Source organism: Miniopterus natalensis, chromosome 6 (genome assembly GCF_054644295.1).
Source record: "Miniopterus natalensis isolate mMinNat1 chromosome 6, mMinNat1.hap1, whole genome shotgun sequence".
NCBI lineage: Eukaryota > Metazoa > Chordata > Mammalia > Chiroptera > Miniopteridae > Miniopterus > Miniopterus natalensis.
The window spans coordinates 91,465,490-91,485,364 of record NC_142086.1 but is presented as its reverse complement, the minus strand read 5'-3'; the positions used below and the strand labels follow the sequence as shown (position 1 = coordinate 91,485,364).

General features: G+C 54.5%; 1 protein-coding gene across 1 annotated transcript in view; it reads right to left on the bottom strand.

The window, feature by feature from the left end:
- The window catches only part of GRIK1 (glutamate ionotropic receptor kainate type subunit 1), a 121,559-nt gene that overhangs the window by 30,420 nt on the left and 71,264 nt on the right, over window positions 1-19,875 (bottom strand). Inside the window, exons 11-14 of the mRNA XM_016216503.2 lie at window positions 13,268-13,375; window positions 6,124-6,237; window positions 3,541-3,744; window positions 2,426-2,649 (exon numbers count right to left, since the gene is read on the bottom strand). Coding sequence (XP_016071989.2) covers window positions 2,426-2,649; window positions 3,541-3,744; window positions 6,124-6,237; window positions 13,268-13,375 — 650 coding nt within the window. The remainder of the gene's footprint in view (window positions 1-2,425; window positions 2,650-3,540; window positions 3,745-6,123; window positions 6,238-13,267; window positions 13,376-19,875) is intronic.

The following is a 19,875-nucleotide window of genomic DNA, read 5'->3' as shown; positions in this document are numbered from 1 at the left end:
AACCTGCTCAACCAGGAGTTGCTCCAAAACCTACTTAGGGGCTTCAGGAAGAGCAGCAGGAATGGGGTCCGAGGTGTGGAGAAGGTGACGCCGCTGAGAGTGGACGCGGGGCCAGGCGCCTGTGCAGGGGGGGGGGCACCCCCTTTGTTTCTCCACCCGGCTGCCTCCAAGTCCGCACCTGTGCAAACACCTCCACTTGCTCTGAGGCCACAGGGGACAGACAGTGACCAGGACAGCAAGGTAAACGGAGGAGAGCTTGTCTGTAAACGGTGCTGTCGGTGAGCAGAACTGGGGGGGGTACTGATGGGGGAGGAGGCTGCTTTCTTAATAGAAACAGAAAGAAGTCAGAAAATGTAGGGATGTGGGTCCCCAAGAGCTGATAGAGAAACAGACAAAATAAGGAGGGGAAACTACGAAATGTTATACTATTTTGACATAATCTGGTGACAAAAATCAGGCAACTTAAAGGCACAGTGGGGGTCAAGTGTAAAGGGGCACCCTCGACCCGTGCGTTTGTGAGACCCCTGGGTGCTGCTGACCCGTTTTCTCCCACTAGCTGTGACCCAGGGGTGTGACCATGACAGGGTTTCTCACACGATCAGCATCTCTGCCGCCTCCAGGACAGAGCAGAGCCACGGGGGTGCGGGACTCACCCCTCTGTGCCCTCCGCTGCCTGGGGCCTCCACTGTCCCTGACATCACCCAGCAGCGTGGGGCCCAGGGGGGAGGTGTCCGCAGGAGCCCACGCGAGATTTCCCGTTCACCGTGGGAGGCACACCCCCTTCGGGTCGTCGTTTACTCGCTGGCCATTCTAGGCTCTAGGACTTTCAACTGGGAGCCAATGATGAGAACTGCTCCTCCAGAGGTAAGTGACTTATCACTTAAAGTGCGATATCCAGGTCGGCATCTCTAACCAGCCACAGCATGGCCCCTCTCCTCGGCGCTGTTGACATCTGGGGGCGACTCCGGGTTGCAGGGGCTGCCCCAAGTCTTGCAGGGTGTTTAGCAGCATCCCTGGTCCCTGGACTCTACCCGCTAGGTGCCAGCAGCACCTCTACCCTCAATTACGACAACCAGACAATGTTTCCAGAACGCTGTCCAACATCTCCCTGGGGGACAAAGTCTCTCCAGGCTGAGAACCAAAGATCTACGGCATGAAACCACCCACGGGAGCAGTACTGTCAACCTAGTCCTTCCTGAGTGAGACGTACGGGAAGAGAGCTTTGGTCGTTATTTAAAGGTAGTTCAGCATTTGGCGGAAATTTGGAAAACAATCTGGGATTTGGGAATGTTACACTTTGCTAGATGTGGAGAAAAACTCGCTTCCTGCTGATGTGCAAACGCCCACCTGGGAGCACACCTCCCGTTAGTGTGACTCTGTCTCCTCCTGAATCTCTAAGACCTTCCCACCTGGGCTATTTTTCTAACCTTTCTTTGTAATTACATCAGGGTAAGAGTTACCTGGCATTAATCAAAACCAGACAGTGAGCAACGACACAGAGCTGGCATGGAGAGCCATTTCTCTTAGAAACTCCTGGAGGAGAAACCAGAATTGATCAGGGAAAAAGTTCACCGCATTCTGCTGAAAGATGAAAAAGATTGAAAACGAGTGGGAGACATGGAAAAGCAATTATTTTTTTTTTACATGGCTTATCCAGGGATATCAAATGTTCAAGTCAGCAGAAAGATAAAATAGCTGCTTTAAATTCAGCATCAAAGGTATTTAGAAAATATAATCTATGGAAAGGTGCGGAGGCCCTTTGAAGAACTGTGTAGAGCAGAACAGTTAAATATAGAGTTATCTCAGAAAATAAAGCCTAACCCGAGTCATTGGCAGCAGCGCAAATATTTCAGGCCTCCAGACTCTAGTGTAAGAAATGCTTCCTTTCACAGTTACTTCTAGAATTCTCTTATCTCTCTAATGTTTTTTAAAAATAAAATTTACAAACATTTTAGGGCCTTTTTCTTTATTCCCGAGAATGTCACAATCTTGTTTTATTCCAATGTTTCCTGTTTGCTGCACTAACTCCTAGCGAACTCCTTCCTGCTTGGCCGGTGGAATATCCCAAGGCTCAAATACACAGACAGCATTGTGCTTTTCTTCTTGAAACATTTTAGATTTATCAGCCGAGCCAGTGCTTTCCTTGTAACATAATCCAGGGAAATGGGTCCATAACCATCTTGCCTGAAATACTGATAACATTATATTAATATAAAATTATTTTCTTACAGTCTTTTAAAAGCACCTTCACAGAGAATTAGGAGGTACTTATTTGCGCCTTTATGAGAGAGACCTTGACGTAACAGAACACAGGCAAAACTAAGATACCACTTTAGAGTTCCTCAGCCGCGCCCACCCCTAGAGCCTACAGGTCAACCGAGGCCGACCCAGGTCTTGGTCGGAGTTCAGCGGTTCTCGAACTCACCTCGCAATCACGAAGAGCACACAGCTGACCCCCAAGCAGGCGAGGAGCACGTACATCCAGATGTCGGGGGACAGGGGGTTGAGGAAGGAGAAGACCCCAGGGTTGGTGCCGTTGGGCTTTCGGTAGAGAATGCTGATGCCCAGGGTCATGAAGGGCTTGGAGAAGTCGATGACCGTCTCCCGCACGTAGGTGATGGTGAGAGGGGCCACGGCCAGGTCAGCCCTCTGCAAGAGCAAGTTCAAGGTCATTTCTTAGGGCCTAGCTTCCTGGCAAGTGCCTGGACCTTTCCTGGTTCTTACTCTCAACCCCAGATGTTTCCCACACGGGAAGCTTCTGTGACAACTGGCTCTGCTATGACACAGGCTGATTCACACAGTTGTTGTCATAAAAGTGTATTTTTGTTGTTGTTAATCTTCACCTGAGGATGTTTTTTCCATTGATTTTTAGAGAGTAGGAGGGAGGGAGGGAGGGAGGGAGGGAGAAAGAGAAACATCATCGATAGGAGAGCGACACATCGACTGGTGGCCTCCCGGATGTGCCCCAACCCAACTGGAGCCGGGGATCCAACCTGCCACCCAGGCACGTGCCCTTGGTGGGGAATCAAACCCGTGAGCCTTCGGTGCGCGGCAGATCCTCTACCGCTGAGCCACACCGGCCAGGGCTGAAAGTGTACATTTTAGGAAACAAGCGCACACAGACAGACAGACAGACAGACAGACCCAGGCATGTGCACATTCTGGAACTAAATGAACAAAAGCGCCGCAGAATGACGTCTTTGAAAAGAACACGTGAGAAAAGCACGGAATGAGCAACGTGATCCTGAAACTGGCTGGCAAGTCGTGACTCTGCTCCGAGCTGCAAACTGGAGAAGTCTCCGTTCAACGTGAGAATCGCTCAGGTTCACTCGCCCCAGAGCCTTGTGCCCCCACTTGCCTTTCCAAGTAAGCAAACACTACTTCCAGGTTTCCTCCTACTTTTAAACCCATTTTTATGATTCAGAAAAAGTGAAATATTTCTTCTGACTGACTCAACCATTTTCTCTCTCTCTCCTTTCACTTCTCACTGTGCGTTTTGCGGACATTTGAACCCTGTATGCAGGATGCACTTTTGCTTACGTGGTCTATCAGTTCCTTGACCATTCCGTTCCACTCTCCTCTGTCGTCCTGGGCTCCGTATTTGCCGTCGGGGACGAGTGTCACATCATAAATGAATCCCAAAATGTTTGACAACTCCTTCAGGAGATCGAGGCAATACCCTTCAAATCTGTCGTTCCCGTAGAGCGGCTTGTCCGACTTCCTGTACATCACGTAGGGTTCCTCCTGCAGGACGAAAACCGGACACGGGAGCCGTGTTACGGCGGAAGGCGGGATTCATTCCCAAGCTCCCCCCAGGGCCAGGTGCCATACGGCATCTGAAAAGGATTTCTGAGACGCGGGAGCGCCGGGACCGGTCACCCACCTCCTCCCCACGCTCTGCAGAAACAGGACAGTCCACGTGTTACCTCCCCCCTCCTGTCTCCAAAGGACGCCTGAGTAAAGGGTGGGACGGAGCCCTGTCCCGTGGGCACTCCCCGCCGGGCGGAGCGGGGCGTGGGGACTTCCAGCGCACGGCCGCCCCCCGGCTTTCATCGGAGAGCTTCGCCTGCTGGCAGGAGGAGAACCCAAACCAGCTAAAAACCCCTTGTACCGCAAGTTCCTGAAAATTCTTATTCCCTTATCTCTCGGCCAAAGTTGGTCTCAGTTTCACTAGTTATGCATTTTTGGTTGGCTTCCTTCAGGGTGTCTTACTTAAGGAGTATTTCTGTCTTTTTTATCATCAGGTTCATTTTCTGAATTGAACTCACCTGAAATCTTATAGCTGCCCATTCTTTGCTTCCGCACCTAAATGACAAATCCCCGATTCTACGAAAAACGGGCATTTTCTTACGACCATGGACCCCCCACCTCCATTCTCACTGGACTAATCAGAATTTCATAAAATTCTATTAGTTACCATGCCGCTGACCTGTCCTTTTACTTCTCCTCATTATTGCACTTTTCTCAGATATTTAAGACCCATTTAGGTTTCTCCTCAAACACGCTGATGGGAACAGAAAACTCTGCATTTCCAGGAGGCAGCGGCAGGGAAGTAGTCACCAGAAACACAAAACAGTTTTCATTTTGGATGAACAAGTCTCAGAGGTTAATGATTTTAGAAATAAATCGGTCTGACTCTAAAAGTGGAAATGTCCGAAAGTAAAGAATTTAGACTTGGCCACTCCTGCCCTTTACCCCGTGGGTCGGGGCTGGGAAGGGGGAGGGGGCACCTGTGCAGGTACAGTGGCCGGACGGGTGTGTGGCCGGGGTTCCAACAGGAAGCGGGAAGCACCCCTACCTGGGCTTTTGCAGGGGAAGGTTCAGGGGCTATTCACCAAGGAGCGAGCAGGGAAAAGGGCGCCCAGGACGGAGGTGGGGGTGTGGGCCCCAGGGACCCACCTTAGGAAGTGCTACCACTCAGGGCCGGGGTGGGTGGGGGCAAGCGTGCGCCTAGGGTCCCGGGCAGCTGGGTCTGGGAGATGGATCACTCCCGGGACAGGAGCCGCGGTCGTGGAGGAGAGTTTCTGACAAAGCCAACGGGAGGTAGGGGAAAAAATCTCCTTACGTGTCCGCCCCACTCTCCTGGCATCTTGCCACAGTCTCGCTTGGTGGAAGCCAACCAGCTGCCGGAGAGCAAAGGGGCCCCAGCTGAGACGGCTGGAGGGTGGGTGGAGCAGAGCTGATCTCCAGAAAGTCGTTGGAAGCTGATCATTCAATCCCATCTTAGTGTGGTCGGCTCTTAGACAGACATGACCAGAGCCAGGACCACGGCCAGGTAGAGAAGGTCACCAGGGCGGAAAGCCCCAGGTGCCTAGCAAAGGACAATTGTAGGGCGGGACCTCCCCCCAGGGCGGCCTTTCCTCCCCTAGCGCGTCACTGGTCATGCGGTTTGGACCCCTGACCTTTCCTCCCTGGAGATAGCATCTAGGCCCCAGTTGTATCTCAGCTCCAGGCCCAGAAAAGCAGCAGAACCAGCCTCGGCTGACCCAGGACCAGCTGCACTGACTAATAACCCCCTGCCCTGGCGCCGACCAGTCCACCAGTGGAGACCACAACCTGAAAGGACCCACCTGGAAAGCTGCTGAATATTCTGAGACCTTCCCCTAAGATCTCCACCCTTAAAACCCTCAGGGTGGTGGACCCAGCGCTGTTCCTCCCGGGGACACGGCTTCCCTTCCCCTTCCCGTTTCCTCCCCCCCTCCAGGGGCGTCACCTTTACCTGCCTCAGTCCCCAGCTCCAGGGGCCCTTCCTCTACCTCTATACCTGGTTTCCTCAGCCCACGTCGTCTACAAATTACTTCTTCCACCTGTGTGGTTTTGTAAATAAATGTTCTTATAGTTTTAGTCTTGGCTCCGAATTCTGTCCTAGTCAGACTCAGGTACCGAGGTTGCTGAACCCGGGTCCCGTCTGACCCCAGCGGCCAGACACCTGGTGTGGTTCCCGCCACCAACAATAGGGACATTCAAATAGGGACACGCGCTCTCAGTAACCCCATGAAAACCAGAATCTGCAGGCAGCGGTTGGCCTGGAGAGGACAGCTGAGGGGTCCTTTGAGGTCTAGGCTGGGGTCTGGATAAGAGAACCCTGGGTGAGACGCCCCAAACCCCACGCAGCCCACTTACCAGGATGGTGGTGACGATGAGAGTGCGGTTGGCCAGCGCGTCCGGGACGTCGTGGGCCCCGCCTCTGTGACCGCCCATCATGCTGAGCCCACGGTTGGAGTTCCAGACGCCGACCTAAACAGAACACAGAGCGTCAGAGGCTGCGGGACCGTGAGGGCACTTGGGCTGGAGAGAGGCCCCTGTACCCCAGGCGGACGCGGAGCTTGGGGTGGGGACAGCACAGCAGGGAGCCGCAGGGCAGGCTCCTGACGGGGGAATGGACAGCCGAGGAAAGCCTGTGCGGAGTGACCTCGGGCGCTGACCGTCCTGAGCGTCGGCGCCCTGACTAAATGTCACAGGGAGACGGGAGAGACCAAGTGGGGGTGCGTGTGAGGGTGTTGGTGCACCGAGAGCCCCGGAAACAACAAACGACATCCAAGTGACTGCCCCCGTCCTTCCTTCACGCCGGCCCCGCTGTGAAAAAGTGTGAATCACCAGGAAGTTTGTTTTTTTAACTTAGAAGCGGGAAAATTGAGTTGTCAAGAACAGGGACAGTCCGGGAACCTTAACCCTTGGACAGGGCGGATCCACCCGCTTCCTGGGTGTGTTCCCGCGGCGGGAGCACCTTGGCTGGCGGGATGAAGGAGGAACGTTACCGTCGGACTTCTGCCCAGATCCCGGCTTTGCAGTTTCCCTGCGTTTAACGTCGGGCCCGTTCACTAGCCCCGTGGTGCCTCGATCGCCTCTCCGCAAAACGGAGATAAGAGGCTTTGCTGATGATTCAGTAAAGCAGCACCCGGGGGAACGACAAGCCCCCCTTTGTTTCTGTACTTGATTTACCCCCTAAATACAGCCCCTGGAAGTCCATTTAGCTTGACACATGCTTCTGACAAACGTGGCTTCTCTGAGGAAGCCTCAAGGACTGTCACGCTCGCCGCAGCGGGAACTATTTCAGTGTCACCGTTTTCTCCCACCCGCCACGGGGGCCGGGCGCCCTTTCTAGCAGACGGGGCTGGGCTCGTCTCTCCTTCGTGTCCGGAGCCTGCCGTGAAGAGGCTCCTAGAACTGGGAGGGAGGCGGGCGGCACCCTCGCTAGCCACCTGGGGGCGGGACCGGGTGTGACCAGGCCCATCGCTCAGGCGCCCACAGGCCTGCTGCTGAGGAATCTCCCGTTTTCTTCGGCTGCCTTTAAACCCAAAAAGAACAGCTTTGTCTTTTCTTCTCAGTCTCCACCCCTCCCGCTTGTCTGCAGCAGGAACTCTTGCTCTAGGAAGGGAAACTCAGGCCAAACCCGCCCGGAGCCTTGGTTTTCATCCGGAGCCGAGCTTTAGGTCGGACTCTGGACGGTGTGTGCACCGGGTCCTGGCTGCCCTTCTGACCACACCCCGGCTGAGGCCCTGGGGCAGGTAAACCTGATGTTTCATTCAGTATTGAAAGGTGGAGCGGTAACGGTGTGCGGCCAGCTCCCTGAGGAAGGAAGGAGTCCTTCTTAATCCCGCCATGAATGTCCTGTGCTGAGATTTACAAGTGGCACCTTGAACAGCCTCCCAGGGTCACACTCCTTTAAAAACAAACGGGACACTGTAGACGGACGGCCGCAGCTCACTGTCGGCTCTGCTTCTTTCCCAGCCCCACTGGATGTGCAGAGGTCAGGTGATCAGAATCGGCGCCGACCCCTTTCCACCAACTGAGACCCAGAGTCCCGCTCAGGGTGAATTTCCTCCGTAAAATCAGAAAAAGGGTATTTCTTTCCACTGTCCACGTAACAGAAGTTCCTTCTGAACCTAGACTAAAAGAGCATCAAAATGCAGGGTCTCCCCAAAATGTGCACACACTTTAACAGCTGATGACTAATTTCCAGCCCTTTCCAGGTTTGACTGATTTGAAATAATGGGTGAAGCCAGACTAAGCTTTGAACAAAGAGCATTTATCCTAAAGGCCTCTAGACATTTTTTATGGGGACACATAAGAGATGGAGTTCACGGTACAAACAGGCAACCGTCGACCCATTGAGGGCCCGCAAACACCGCACGAAGTCATTCCTGACGTTGGCGGTTCTGCTGCTTCGCGTTACCAGCAGGGCCTGGACCAGAAGGGTCCTCAGTTGGAAAACAGGGATTGACAAAAAATTTATTTCTGTAGATTCTTTTAAATTTTGAAAATGAAGTGTGTTGATAAACACCGACTTTATAATTGTTCAAAGTGGGCATATGTTTTTGGGGACACCCTGTATGGCCAAGGTCAGTCTGGTCCTGGGAAGTGGATGGTGTCACACAGTTTGCAGGACCTCGACCTCCTGCTCTCACGTCTTTTAATCAGCAGAACAGTGTGTGTGTTTTAAACCCGAGCCCATCGCTCTTTGCCTAATTGAGGCGAATGAACCCGCCAGCGACTGAATGTCTCTTTCAGAGGAAGCAGGTCCCCCGAGCCCTGTGTGTCGGGGGGGGGGAGGCTGGTGTTAACCAGGTGCCCTGATGTTTAGTATTTTGTCCACTGACCTTGGAGGACGTCCCAGGAAGTGGGACCTGTTTTCAGGAGGTTTTACTAAACCAGCCAGCAGTGGTTGACCAGTGAGATGTGGTGGAGGGTGGACCAGTATCTGTGGGGAGAAACTGCAGAAGGCACACGATGTGGTCCCGTCACCCTGCGAGTGGCACGCGGAGCCCCCATTGCCACCAGGACACTGAGAGACGCGCCCAGGTGACATCAGCAAACATTTTTTAAAAAAGTGATGCCACCAAACTCTGCTCAGAGTGACTAGTCCCATGTTCCAAACCTGGGTTGTGATTCCCACAGACGGGGGCCCGGTGCTGAGGGAGAGGGGCATCTGCATAAACAAGGGGTGCCCCTGTTTCTGTATCGTGAGCCTTCTGAGCAGGTATTTCAGTGACGGGCTTTGCAAAGTCTCAACACCTCCCCTTTGGGAAGGATTTCACGTGACCTGATCTGTACAGAAAGGGTCCAAGGGGGGGGGGCTGGACCTGGAGTGTGATGGGGGGAAAGGGGTGCGATGGGGGAAGGGGGTGCGATGGGGGGAAGGGGGTGCGATGGGGGAAGGGGGTGCGGTGGGGGAGGGGGTGCGGTGGGGGAAGGGGGTGCGGTGGGGGAGGGGGTGCGGTGGGGGAAAGGGGTGCGATGGGGGAAAGGGGTGCGATGGGGGGAAAGGGGTGCGATGGGGGAGGGGGTGCGATGGGGGAGGGGGTGCGATGAGGGGAGGGAGTGGGATGGGGGAGGGGGTGGGATGGGGGAGGGGGTGCGATGGGGGAAAGGGGTGGGATGGGGGAGGGGGTGCGATGAGGGGAGGGGGTGCGATGGGGGAAAGGGGTGGGATGGGGGAGGGGGTGCGATGAGGGGAGGGGGTGCGATGGGGGAAAGGGGTGGGATGGGGGAGGGGGTGCGATGAGGGGAGGGGGTGCGATGGGGGAAAGGGGTGGGATGGGGGAGGGGGTGCGATGAGGGGAGGGGGTGCGATGGGGGAAAGGGGTGCGATGGGGGAGGGGGTGCGATGGGGGAAAGGGGTGGGATGGGGGAAAGGGGTGCGGTGGGGGAAAGGGGTGCGGTGGGGGAAAGGGGTGCGGTGGGGGAAAGGGGTGTGGTGGGGAGGGGGTGCGGTGGGGAAGGGGGTGCGATGGGGAAGGGGGTGCGATGGGGGAAGCCTTCTCCGAGGGTGGAGCTGTGCTGGGGGTTGTGTCTGTCCACAGTCTTGGTGCTGGCACTCGGGTCACTGTCTCGTGGGTGAGGGGTCATAACACAGAACACGCAGCAACACGCCACAGTGTACACGACTCACAGTGGGGGGGGCAGCAGGAAGCAGGTGCGGACAGGCGGGAGGGGGTGACTATGGTAGTTTAGTGACAAGTCAAGGACAGGGCCCCCATGACTTCAGAGCCTGCGTTCCATCCCTGGGAGACCAGCTTGAATTAATTTCACACGAAGTGCCCAGCCCCCAGCCGGCTGGCGTAACAAGTTCCTCTCTGGGTGCCAGGCAGGCTCGGCCACTTGTCAGCAGTGAGATGGGGCTGCTTCGTCCGTGCCCTCGGTGGCCTGACTCACTGACGATGAAAACAAAGCTATTAACTCTGTGGATTCTTTAAACCTAAAGGGGGACGTTTCTGAGATCATCTGCTGAGCACGAGACGTGCTGTTTGGCGACGGGAAACTGTTTACACTTTCTGTTCTCTAACCGACAATCCAAAGGACGGACGTGAACCTGACGAGACTTCACACTAAGCACCTGAAGCAGCTTAAGGCCCATCTGTCAGCCTGTGCATCTCTCACAAGCCGACTTAGAGACACAGGACGAGGGCAGGTTTCCTGACCCAGGTGTTTCCATGTCTAGCGTTTGCTTATATAACATCCGTGCACATTCCTTGTAAAATAAACTAGGAGATCGTGGGTGTTATAATTTATAAGCTGATCTAATTTTCCTTCCAGAGTCTCTGATGTCTGTCCTCTGGAACTTGTTCTGGAACAAGCGGCGAGGGGAGGTGCGGAGCCAGCACAGGAGCAAAGCTGGCTCCCGGGGGGCCTCCCGAGCGTGTTCTCGGTGATGACTCTGCGGGAGGGGTCCCGGCGCCCAAGCCTCGGCCTATCTGACTAGTCGGATGGATCAAATCTGTTGCTTTCGTGCCCCTCAGGGAAAGAACTGAGACAGAATGTAAATAGACCAGTGTGTGCCTGCGCTCGGTCCTAACAGAGACCGAGCCTGCCCCGGAGAAACAAAAATAATGTCGGGGAAGCGCTGAATCCATCATTATTTAATCCAGTGCGAGCCTGCTTTCAGTTCCCCGTCATGTTGTTGAGAGACAGCACGTTCAGTCACCCCGCCCGGCCTCACCCAGCACCGCGCTCGAAACCGCAGCCGGAGAGCCAGCTACGGCCCGGGAACCTGGGGGACCCGGCGTTTCCCTGGATACCCCCCACCCCAGATTTCCTGCAGATTTTTTCCGAGTACAAACCTTTTTCCACACTTTATATAAGTGTTTAGACACGTCACCAGCAGCCTTGGATTTCAGGGGAAAAATAAAAATAGCACTTAATTAAAACGGAACACAGAACCCAAAGGTATCACGGCGAACGGGGCCTCAGCGTCTCCTTCCCCACCCACGGCCTGGAACCCGGGCAGGTGAGAGGTGGGCCGAGCCCCGGGTCCCACAGAAGCCCCTCCGCCTGGCGGGCAGGACAAGGGCCCGGTTTTCACTCCCCTTCACGCACCAAGAGGGTGGGTTAAAGTTGTTTTGAACACGTCCAGCTATGCTGGAGACGTACAGGGTCTTCATCAGACCTTGGGAAGCCCTGCCCAAGGCATCTGTCACCAAAGCCCGTCACTCGGTCGACACGCAGGCACACGTGCACACACGTGCACACACATGTACACACAGGCGCACGCGCACGCACTATTCTTAGGCGAGCAGAACGCATTCCTGATGACTTAGGCTTCGACTGTGGGCTTCCACGCAGAACAAACTTGAGCGAAAGTGGGAAGTGGGCCGTTTGTCACAATTGCGCTTGGTCGGGGAGAGGCTGGCGTTTCCTCCCGGGGCCGAGGGCGGTGGGCGGCTTCCCCACTGCCCGACGGCCCGTCAGCCTCCTCGGGAACTGACCGGTCGCCGGCAGAGGGACAGTTACTGCCAACGGTGAGGAGATCAGGAAGAAATGGAGAAAACGGGCTCATCTAGTGTGGTTTTGCCTTTGATGGAGAAACGCCAGCGAAGGCGCGTCGTGCTGCGGAATCACCAGCTGTGGATTTGACGTCGCTGCCTTGGGCCCCCCCCCCCCCGCCCCGTCTGTGCTGGGGAGAAGCCAGAGCGGGGGCGCAGGCAGAGGGAAAGTGGGCGCAGGCAGAGCGAGAGCGGGCGCAGGCAGAGGAAGGGGGAAGGAACACGCGTGCAGCATTCGGCCCACGACGGGCCCTCTTTGCTCTTCTCTTGTTCCCCGGCCCACCCCACATCCACGGGGGCAAGGCCGATGCCTTGTGCTCCCCTGAGCGGGTTAGGCTGTTAACAGACGAGGGAAGACGCCCCTGGGGGGAGGGACGGGGGGGCGATTTTGAACCGGGAAACCTGCACGTACACTGTTCACTCTCAAAGCTGCAAACTAATTATTTCCCTCGAACGTTGGACACCAGGGGTCAGCTGCTGCTACCTCCAGCCTAATTGCTCTGTTTGCGTTCATGAAGCTCTTGGGGGGTGGGGCATCGCTAGAACCTAAAAGCAAATGCGTCCCAGTTAGCAAAGCCAACAAAACAGGAAGGGACAATCCATCTCGTTTTAAAAATCAGCCCAAATATTTCAGTGAAGTCACTGCTCCCCAAAGACAGACAACCTTGTCCACCGAGCACAGCTTCCTGCCCACAACAGCAAAAAATAAAAATGTTAGACTACAGAATGTCAATGTTCAGCTGATTATTTGAGGGGTTTCAAATCTTTTTTTAAGTTTCTAAAGGGCAAAACCTTCACATTATAAGCGTTAATTCCAAATTACAGTTGTGAATACTAAAATTGATATAATAAAATATACCGAGAAGCCAAATTCTATTTTATTATTATTTAACTAAATAGTTTACGTCTGAATTGCTCTAAATAGTAACAAAAATGGAACTTTAAACGTTGAGAAAATTGAGAATCACAAGTAAAATAATCCTAAAATCAGAATCCAACATTAAAATACATTTTTGGCATATTTCCTCCTAAAATCAAAGATGCAAAGTTGGTTTGCCCTGGTAAGACTATTCTATGCTCCTTTATTTTGTGCCTCAATCACCAGTCTCACAATGGTGTGCAATTAAAATTAAATTCCGAGTAACCCTTGGATACCATTCCAAAGATCCATTGTTGTCAGCCTCTGATTTTTTAAGTTAATTTTTAAATCCTTAGAGAAATGGGGCTAATGACACCCGCCCATCGGTTATATATGTCCCAACGTAATCTCACTTGCTATATAAACCACGCACTATATAACCGCTCATCAGCGTTGCTATTAATAACATGTGTAATTTAAGACTACAGCACATCAACATCTGTCTGCAGATCTGGAGTGAGATCGGGAAACCGGCGTAAATGAACACGTCGAGAGAACCATTTTTCATCCCCCGAATCGTATTTGCAATTAAAATGCCTGAGCAGTGCTTTAAATTTATCTCTAAATTTATTATCGGGGAGGTTACCTTCTCCGTTCCTTCCTCTTTGAGACTAATAATGTCCAGGTCAAAATCCTTCCGTAAGCCGTCGGTCTTATTGAAGGCGATCCGCCCAGTCAGGCCGTCCCACCGAGCCTGTGGGGAAGGAACGCGTCGTTACCACACTCGCCACGCTCGGCACACCCCTCAGCCCCTCAGCCTGCAGCCACTGGGCTCCATCCCGGAGCCATAACCGTGGCCTCGGCTCAGTGAGCCCATAGATAGCACCCCGCCCCCCCGCTGTTTTATTAGTGCCCCTTCGCCTGTCAGCTTCACATCCTAACGTCAGTCGGATCCGTACAGGACCAATCCAGGGGGGCTGCATGCAAGAGTGACTGTCAACTCGTCCGCACAGCGAGTAAACAAAGTCTGGGGGTCACAGCGTCCGCTCCCCAAGGTCCTCCAAGAACGCCCAGGGGAAGTCCCTCCCGCTCCCTTTTAGTTTCCTCTGTGATGTATCATTGAATTTTTAGGGTGTCTTTTAGGGTGACTTAGGCCTTCCAATGTCATTTGGCCATTCTATTAATTTCCCGTGGCTTCTCTAGCAAATTATCGTAAACTTAGTGGCTTCAGACAACAGAAATTGTTCTCAGTTTTAGAGGCCAGAAGAAGCCCTAAATCAGTATCTCTGGCAAATCCAAGTGTCAGGGGGTGTGCTCCCTGTGGGGGCTCGAGGAGCCTGGTCCCCGCCTCTTCCCTCCAAGCTCGGCCTCTGGGGTCACACGCCTCCCTGTCTGGGTCACAATGTCCCTGGAGGGCAGTGAGGCCGATAACCCAGGAAAGTCTCACGTCTCAAAAACCCTTCATTGCATCAGCTACGCAAAGTCCCTTTTGCCACAAAAGGAAACATTTGCAGGTTTGGGGGATTAGGACGCAGCCTCTTTTGGGGGCCCCTATGCAGTCTACCCCCGTGCCAACGTTGGTTTAGGAACTAACCTCACAGCAGTCTGCCCGCCCATCGCACTCGCACTGGGCACCTTTGGGGGCTTCGTGCAGACAACACAGTGGCCCCGGAGGGGCTGGAGCTTCACTGGTGAGTTTGGAATGTTGTCTAATTCGGGCTGATTTACACACGAGGAGGAAGGAGGCTCGGCCCTCTGTGTGCACTTAGCTGTTTTTTCCCCTCCTGACGGTACCAAATTCATGGGACACGTGTAAGACATAAGGAAGATTCCTGCCCGGCTGGCGTGGCTCAGCGGTTGAGCGCCGACCTAGGATGCAGGCGATCAGGGTTCGATTCCTGGTCAGGGCACCTGCCCGGGTTGCGGGCTCGATCCCCAGTGGGGGGCGTGCAGGAGGCAGCCGATCAGTGACTCTCATCATTGACGTTTCTCTCTCTCTCTCCCTTCCTCTCTCTGAAATCAATAAAAAAATTTTTTTAAAAAGGAAAATCCCGAAGAGTTTGTGTAGACGTGTCTGGGAGGGGGTCTCCACAGGAATCAGTGGACTGGACAAAGCCAGTTGCCTCATCGCACCCCCGAGGGCCTGAGAGAACAGGGCAGAGAAAGGGAAGTTGCTCTCGGCCTCGCTGAGGCAGGTCGCCTGTCCGTGCACCCACGGGGCTCACACCGTCACCTCCGAGTCCCGACCTTCTCTGCGGGGACTCTGTCCGGGAGGCAGCACCCGGCTGCTTACAGTTCAGTAGGAACCAGCACGTTGATGGATTTCAGGGAGGCCGCAGGAGGGTGAGGACAGGATCCGCACCCGGGGCCGGGAGGAAGCCGTGTGGAGAAAAACTTCCTACCCCAGCTGCAGGGAACAGGAGAGTCAGGCAGGGACCCTGGAGGCAGCGAGGGCAGGTCTGCGCTCCGAGGACAGGGACTGGCCACGAAGACAAGACGCGCGGCCCGAGGGGAAGCAGGAACCCCAGAGGCAATCGCGCTGCCGTGGGCGGGTCCACGGTGCGAGGCAGGGTGATGGCGGGAGGGGGTGGGAAGGGCAGTGAGACCAGCTACCAACAGGATTTGGAGGCTGCCGGCGTCCTCCAGGCAACGGGCAGTGTTGCTTCGAGCAAGTCCTCTAACACCAGGGTGCACCCCATTCTCACTGCTGCGGCCGCTGGGCACACAATGGAGAACCCCCCGGCCCCTCGCAGGTCCCCACGAATGTCCCGCATTGGTGGCTGCGAGCCCCACGGAATCCACCCACCACCGACGCAGGGCTCCGTCAGGGAAACACGGGAAAAATCCAAACATACACACAAAAGTAAAAAAAACACCCCCAAAAAACGCCTTGGTTGTGGCCACACTGGGGCTTGAGTCCTGGGCCTTAAAGGAGGACCTTGGAGGTCAGTGTGACCCCAAGAAGAGTAATAGCAGCCAGGGCCTTGGGGGGAAAATCTACTTTTTCAGGGCAAGCCAAGGTTTTGAAGAGCCCATAGACCCCCTCTGCCTACAACAGAAACCCTTCTCCCGAGGGCTGTGTTAAGATGTGTTTCCCTAGAGGACCCACCATCCTGGGGTGAGCCTGTTGGACAGTGGCCGCCACGACCGAGAAAGGCCAGGCAGTCTTTCATTTTTCCCTTTATTTCTAAGTTTTGATGTTTCCATAACCCATGGAATCATCATTTAAAAACTGTTTTTCACTTGCTTTGCTCTAACCCTTTAGGGAAGCTAATTTTGGGATTTTCCATAAACCTTCTACTTATAACATCCTTACAATTTCTAACACATCAACAAAGCAATACTAGAAACCGTTGTTCCTAAAAGGCCACGTCTACGGCAAAAGCACCTTCTCGCCTCTCAGAAAAGGAGTCTGTCTCTCAGCAGGAAACCGCCTGCAGCCTGTGCCCGACGAGAAGGGCCGTGCCCGGGAACCGTCGGCGCGGGCCAGGCGCGCTTTCACATATTCAGGTTCCCTTTAGGAAAAATAAATACACGAGCAATCATTTTACCCAAATGAAGTTAAATGTCGAATATTATAGGAGCCTCAAGTGCTAGCTACCTACTTGCTTCCTTGATGCTAATACATATATATGTATATATTTTTATTTGGACGATAAATATCATCCTGAAAAAGAGCTTAGAAATAAGACATTGATGAAAACGTCTGCTCTTCTCCCTTCCTCTCTCGATTTGTACCTTGGCCACGAGATCGCGCGTCTGACGCGGGGAGGAACGTGCCATGCCGCGGGTACGCGGTTCGGCGGGTGTTGTCGAGAGGACTGACGCAGGTAGAAACGAAAGCTAGTTCCTAAAACAGGGACCCCTCTAAGCATTGCTCTCAGTTACGTGTGCTACAGTCGTCCCGGTGCAAACGCTGCTCCTAGGCGGGCGCGGTCCTTATGGCAAACGCAATTACGTCATTATCTGAACTAGACAGGCCTCAGCCCCGTCCCAGAAGACGGGCTCCCCTCCGCGGCTCCTGGTCAGCACATCCAGGCCTTCGTCATTGTCCGCTCCCCCTCATCAATAATGCATTGGCGACTGATAAATGCTTATCAACAATTAGTTTGCAAAACCAAAACAAAACAAAAACACTCACAAAAAACCCCCGAAAAACCAAAAAAAATACAGCAGTGGCCACCCAGGGACAGCAGCAGGGAGACGGGCAATTGTGGCAGGAAGGGAAAGGGGACAGTGAAGGTCAAAAGATACTTCAGTTCAATAGAGACCCCGACAGGGAGCCTTTGTAGATGTTCCAGGCGAGAAGGAAGCATTGTCAGGCAGGAAAAAATGGAAAAAGAACTTTTTTGCCACTTGGACGAGCAGGGAGGAGAACTGGGGAAACACGGGCATGACGCCGAACCAGGGGCTGGAACGTGAAATTAATAAAATGAGCCGGCACCGAACAAAGAGGCACAGCAGACGCACCTGCTGGACGTGAGATTGGATTCTGAGCCGGGCGTCGAGACCCTGCTGCGGGCCGTGTGCCACATGAAGAGAGAAATGCCACCGATCCGTAGGTGTCCAGGGAGCCCCACGAACTCCGGGCCATGGACCGAACTGACTCAGCACGACCCCCGTGAAGAAAACGCTGCCTGGGGGAAAACGCGTTCGGGAAACCCTGTGGCACTTGCTGCAGGTAACTCCCTCCGTCCACACCGGCCAGGAGGTCGGGGAGCACGGGAGGAGCCCCAACACCGAGATTTCCGCTGGACCCAGGTCTCGGACAGAATACGCCTCTTTGGCGTAAGGGCTATTTCAGGGCGATTATTTCTACAGGCAGCAGACACCGCGACGCCCTGAAAACCAAGGAGAAGTTCCCCTCCTTTGTGAGAGTAACTGACACTCATGAGGAGTTTCCATCTGTGAGGGTGCCCCCTCCCTGGGCCAGGTGCTGGGCGACCCCGTCTGTAGACACCCTCATCAATGGACCAGGCTGGGATCCAAGTCTGCGTGACCTCCTCGCGTTTCCTGGGCTCTTCCCGGGCCCCCCGGGCCCCCCAACACCTCCTGTCTGAGCTGGGGATGGCACTGAAGGTGGCAGCTGCTTCCGTCTCAGGGGGCACTCAGTTTTCCTGGGTCGGCCTCTCCGAGCGCGTACAAGGAGGTCGACAAGTCCTTAAACCTGTGTTTGTTTTTCCTCCGGTTAATCTGCTTTTTATTACAAGGAGGGGCTCCGCCAAGACCCAGTGACCACGCTGGAGCCTTGTGTTCCAACCACGTCCACGTCCACAGTTCACGATTCTGTTCCTGTTCCCCCTTCACCGGGAACCCTCTCCCCTGACGCGTTTGGATCCCTGCTCAGGGACAGGTCAGCTCCAGGGCAGCAGGCCGGGCTGCTTTGTTTGTTCACTGAAATGCCCAAACCCAAGGGGAGAACCTCACGCTCAGTAGGTGCTCACGGAATATCCATCGAACAAGCAGAAGACTCTGCCACGGCCACGCCAGGCTCCCTGAAGCCGTTACCAATCCCTCCCGGCACAGCCCAGGGCCTCTCCCCTCCGGGATTTCACAGTTTGGCGTCTGGCGCACGTGAGCGCCGTTCGCCGTGTTTCCCTCAGATGGAGGCCGCCTCGGAGTCAGGGGCAGGCCTGGAGCCGTCACTCCCCCTCCGCTCGGCGTCCCTCTCACCCGGCTGGGCCACGGCATCGCCTATGCTCAGTGCGCGGCAATTAAAATGGATTTCTCCGTAAAATCTTCCATGAAAACTTACGTCACTGCTGCAACGTTAGGAGGTGCAGAAATGACGTCACTTAATGAGAGATTATTTTGAAGAAACACGAGCCCTTCTCCGTTAGCCTTCCAGCGTTGAGACCTGCTGGCTCCACCCGGGCGATGGTCCTGTTTTGCCCACCTCAGTGCCCTGCGAGCGTGTCCCCCGCAGGTGGCAGCTTCTGTGGTCCGGGGAAACCAGTCCACCCCACTGGGCCTCCACTTCTTCCAGATGTGAAGATGCTGCGTGAACCGTCTCTGAGCACCCGCTGTTCTGTTCCTTCCTCTGCCTGGTTTGGAGATTTGCCCGAATTTTCCGCTTACACAGGACTCGGCACCCTGGACGTTCGTCACTGAAGACAAACACTGCGCTTCCGAAAGGAAACCGTAGAAATGGCCCCTCCGAGGACGAGCGTCCCGTTTTCCAATGAACCAACCGGGACGAGTGCTTAGAACCCCTTCGAACCCCGAGCCAGGCCCTCGCTGCCCTCTCCTGCCTCTCGCACCCAGCGCCAGGACGCCTGCTGACCCTGCTCCATCAAGCAAGGAAACTTCGCTTCTCAACGATTACTTTTCTGTGAGTCCTGAGCGTATTTTAGTTTCCCTGACAGGTCGCTACGCTCACGGGCCCGGCGGGGACGGGACCTTCGGGAGCGACGTCCTGACATCACCCAGAAGTGCCGGGGACGGCCGTTCGTTGGGCTTTTCTTCCGTCACATCAGCAGCTCCTTTCCACCCAAACACCTCGGCATTTACTTCCTCGCGATGAGGAGTCGGGTTTGGATTCGCTCAGCCTCTCGAGAACTTTCAAGGGGAGAAAACGGTGAAGTAGATCCCGCGGCATTTCCCAAAACGCCTCAGCTCCCGAGGGGCTAGGTAGGCGACGGTGACTTGACTTCACGATATTTTAAAACAATATTCACAGGCTGCGGGTGAGGGAAGGTCGCTCGGGGCCGTGCTTCAAAGATGTCCCGGAAGCAGGAGGCGCGTTTCCCTCGGCCTGTCGTAGAATAATTAAGTTAAACGGTAAAAGCGACTGTTTGATACCATCACAGTTGAATCGCATCATGTTAATCAGACCCGGTTGGGTTGTTCTCATTTGCATCAGCTTAGCTTCCCCCCCTCAGCCATCCCTGAATAAAACTCTTTAAAACAAGAAAAAACAATGATAAAAGATGAGTGTCCAGGTCTCTAATTAGCAAATTACTCTGAAAGTCTGTTAATAGAATTACACCCCCGGTGTAATTTTTAATAATGTGATTACCACAGCATTAAACATACAGGAGGAGCCTCTGCGAGAAGGGGCGTGGCGGGCATGTCCCCGCCGCCGGGACGGGGGTCCTCCCATCGCGCGGGTGCCTGCGAGTCGGTTTCTTTGCTTTGTCAGATAGTTACGTCCCCAATATCAGGGTCCTTTATTTCTTGCCAGATACCCCCAGGCAAGTTTGAGCAACTGAAACTGAATCTGCTGCTGGAAGAGGCAGGAAAGGAGGGACCCAG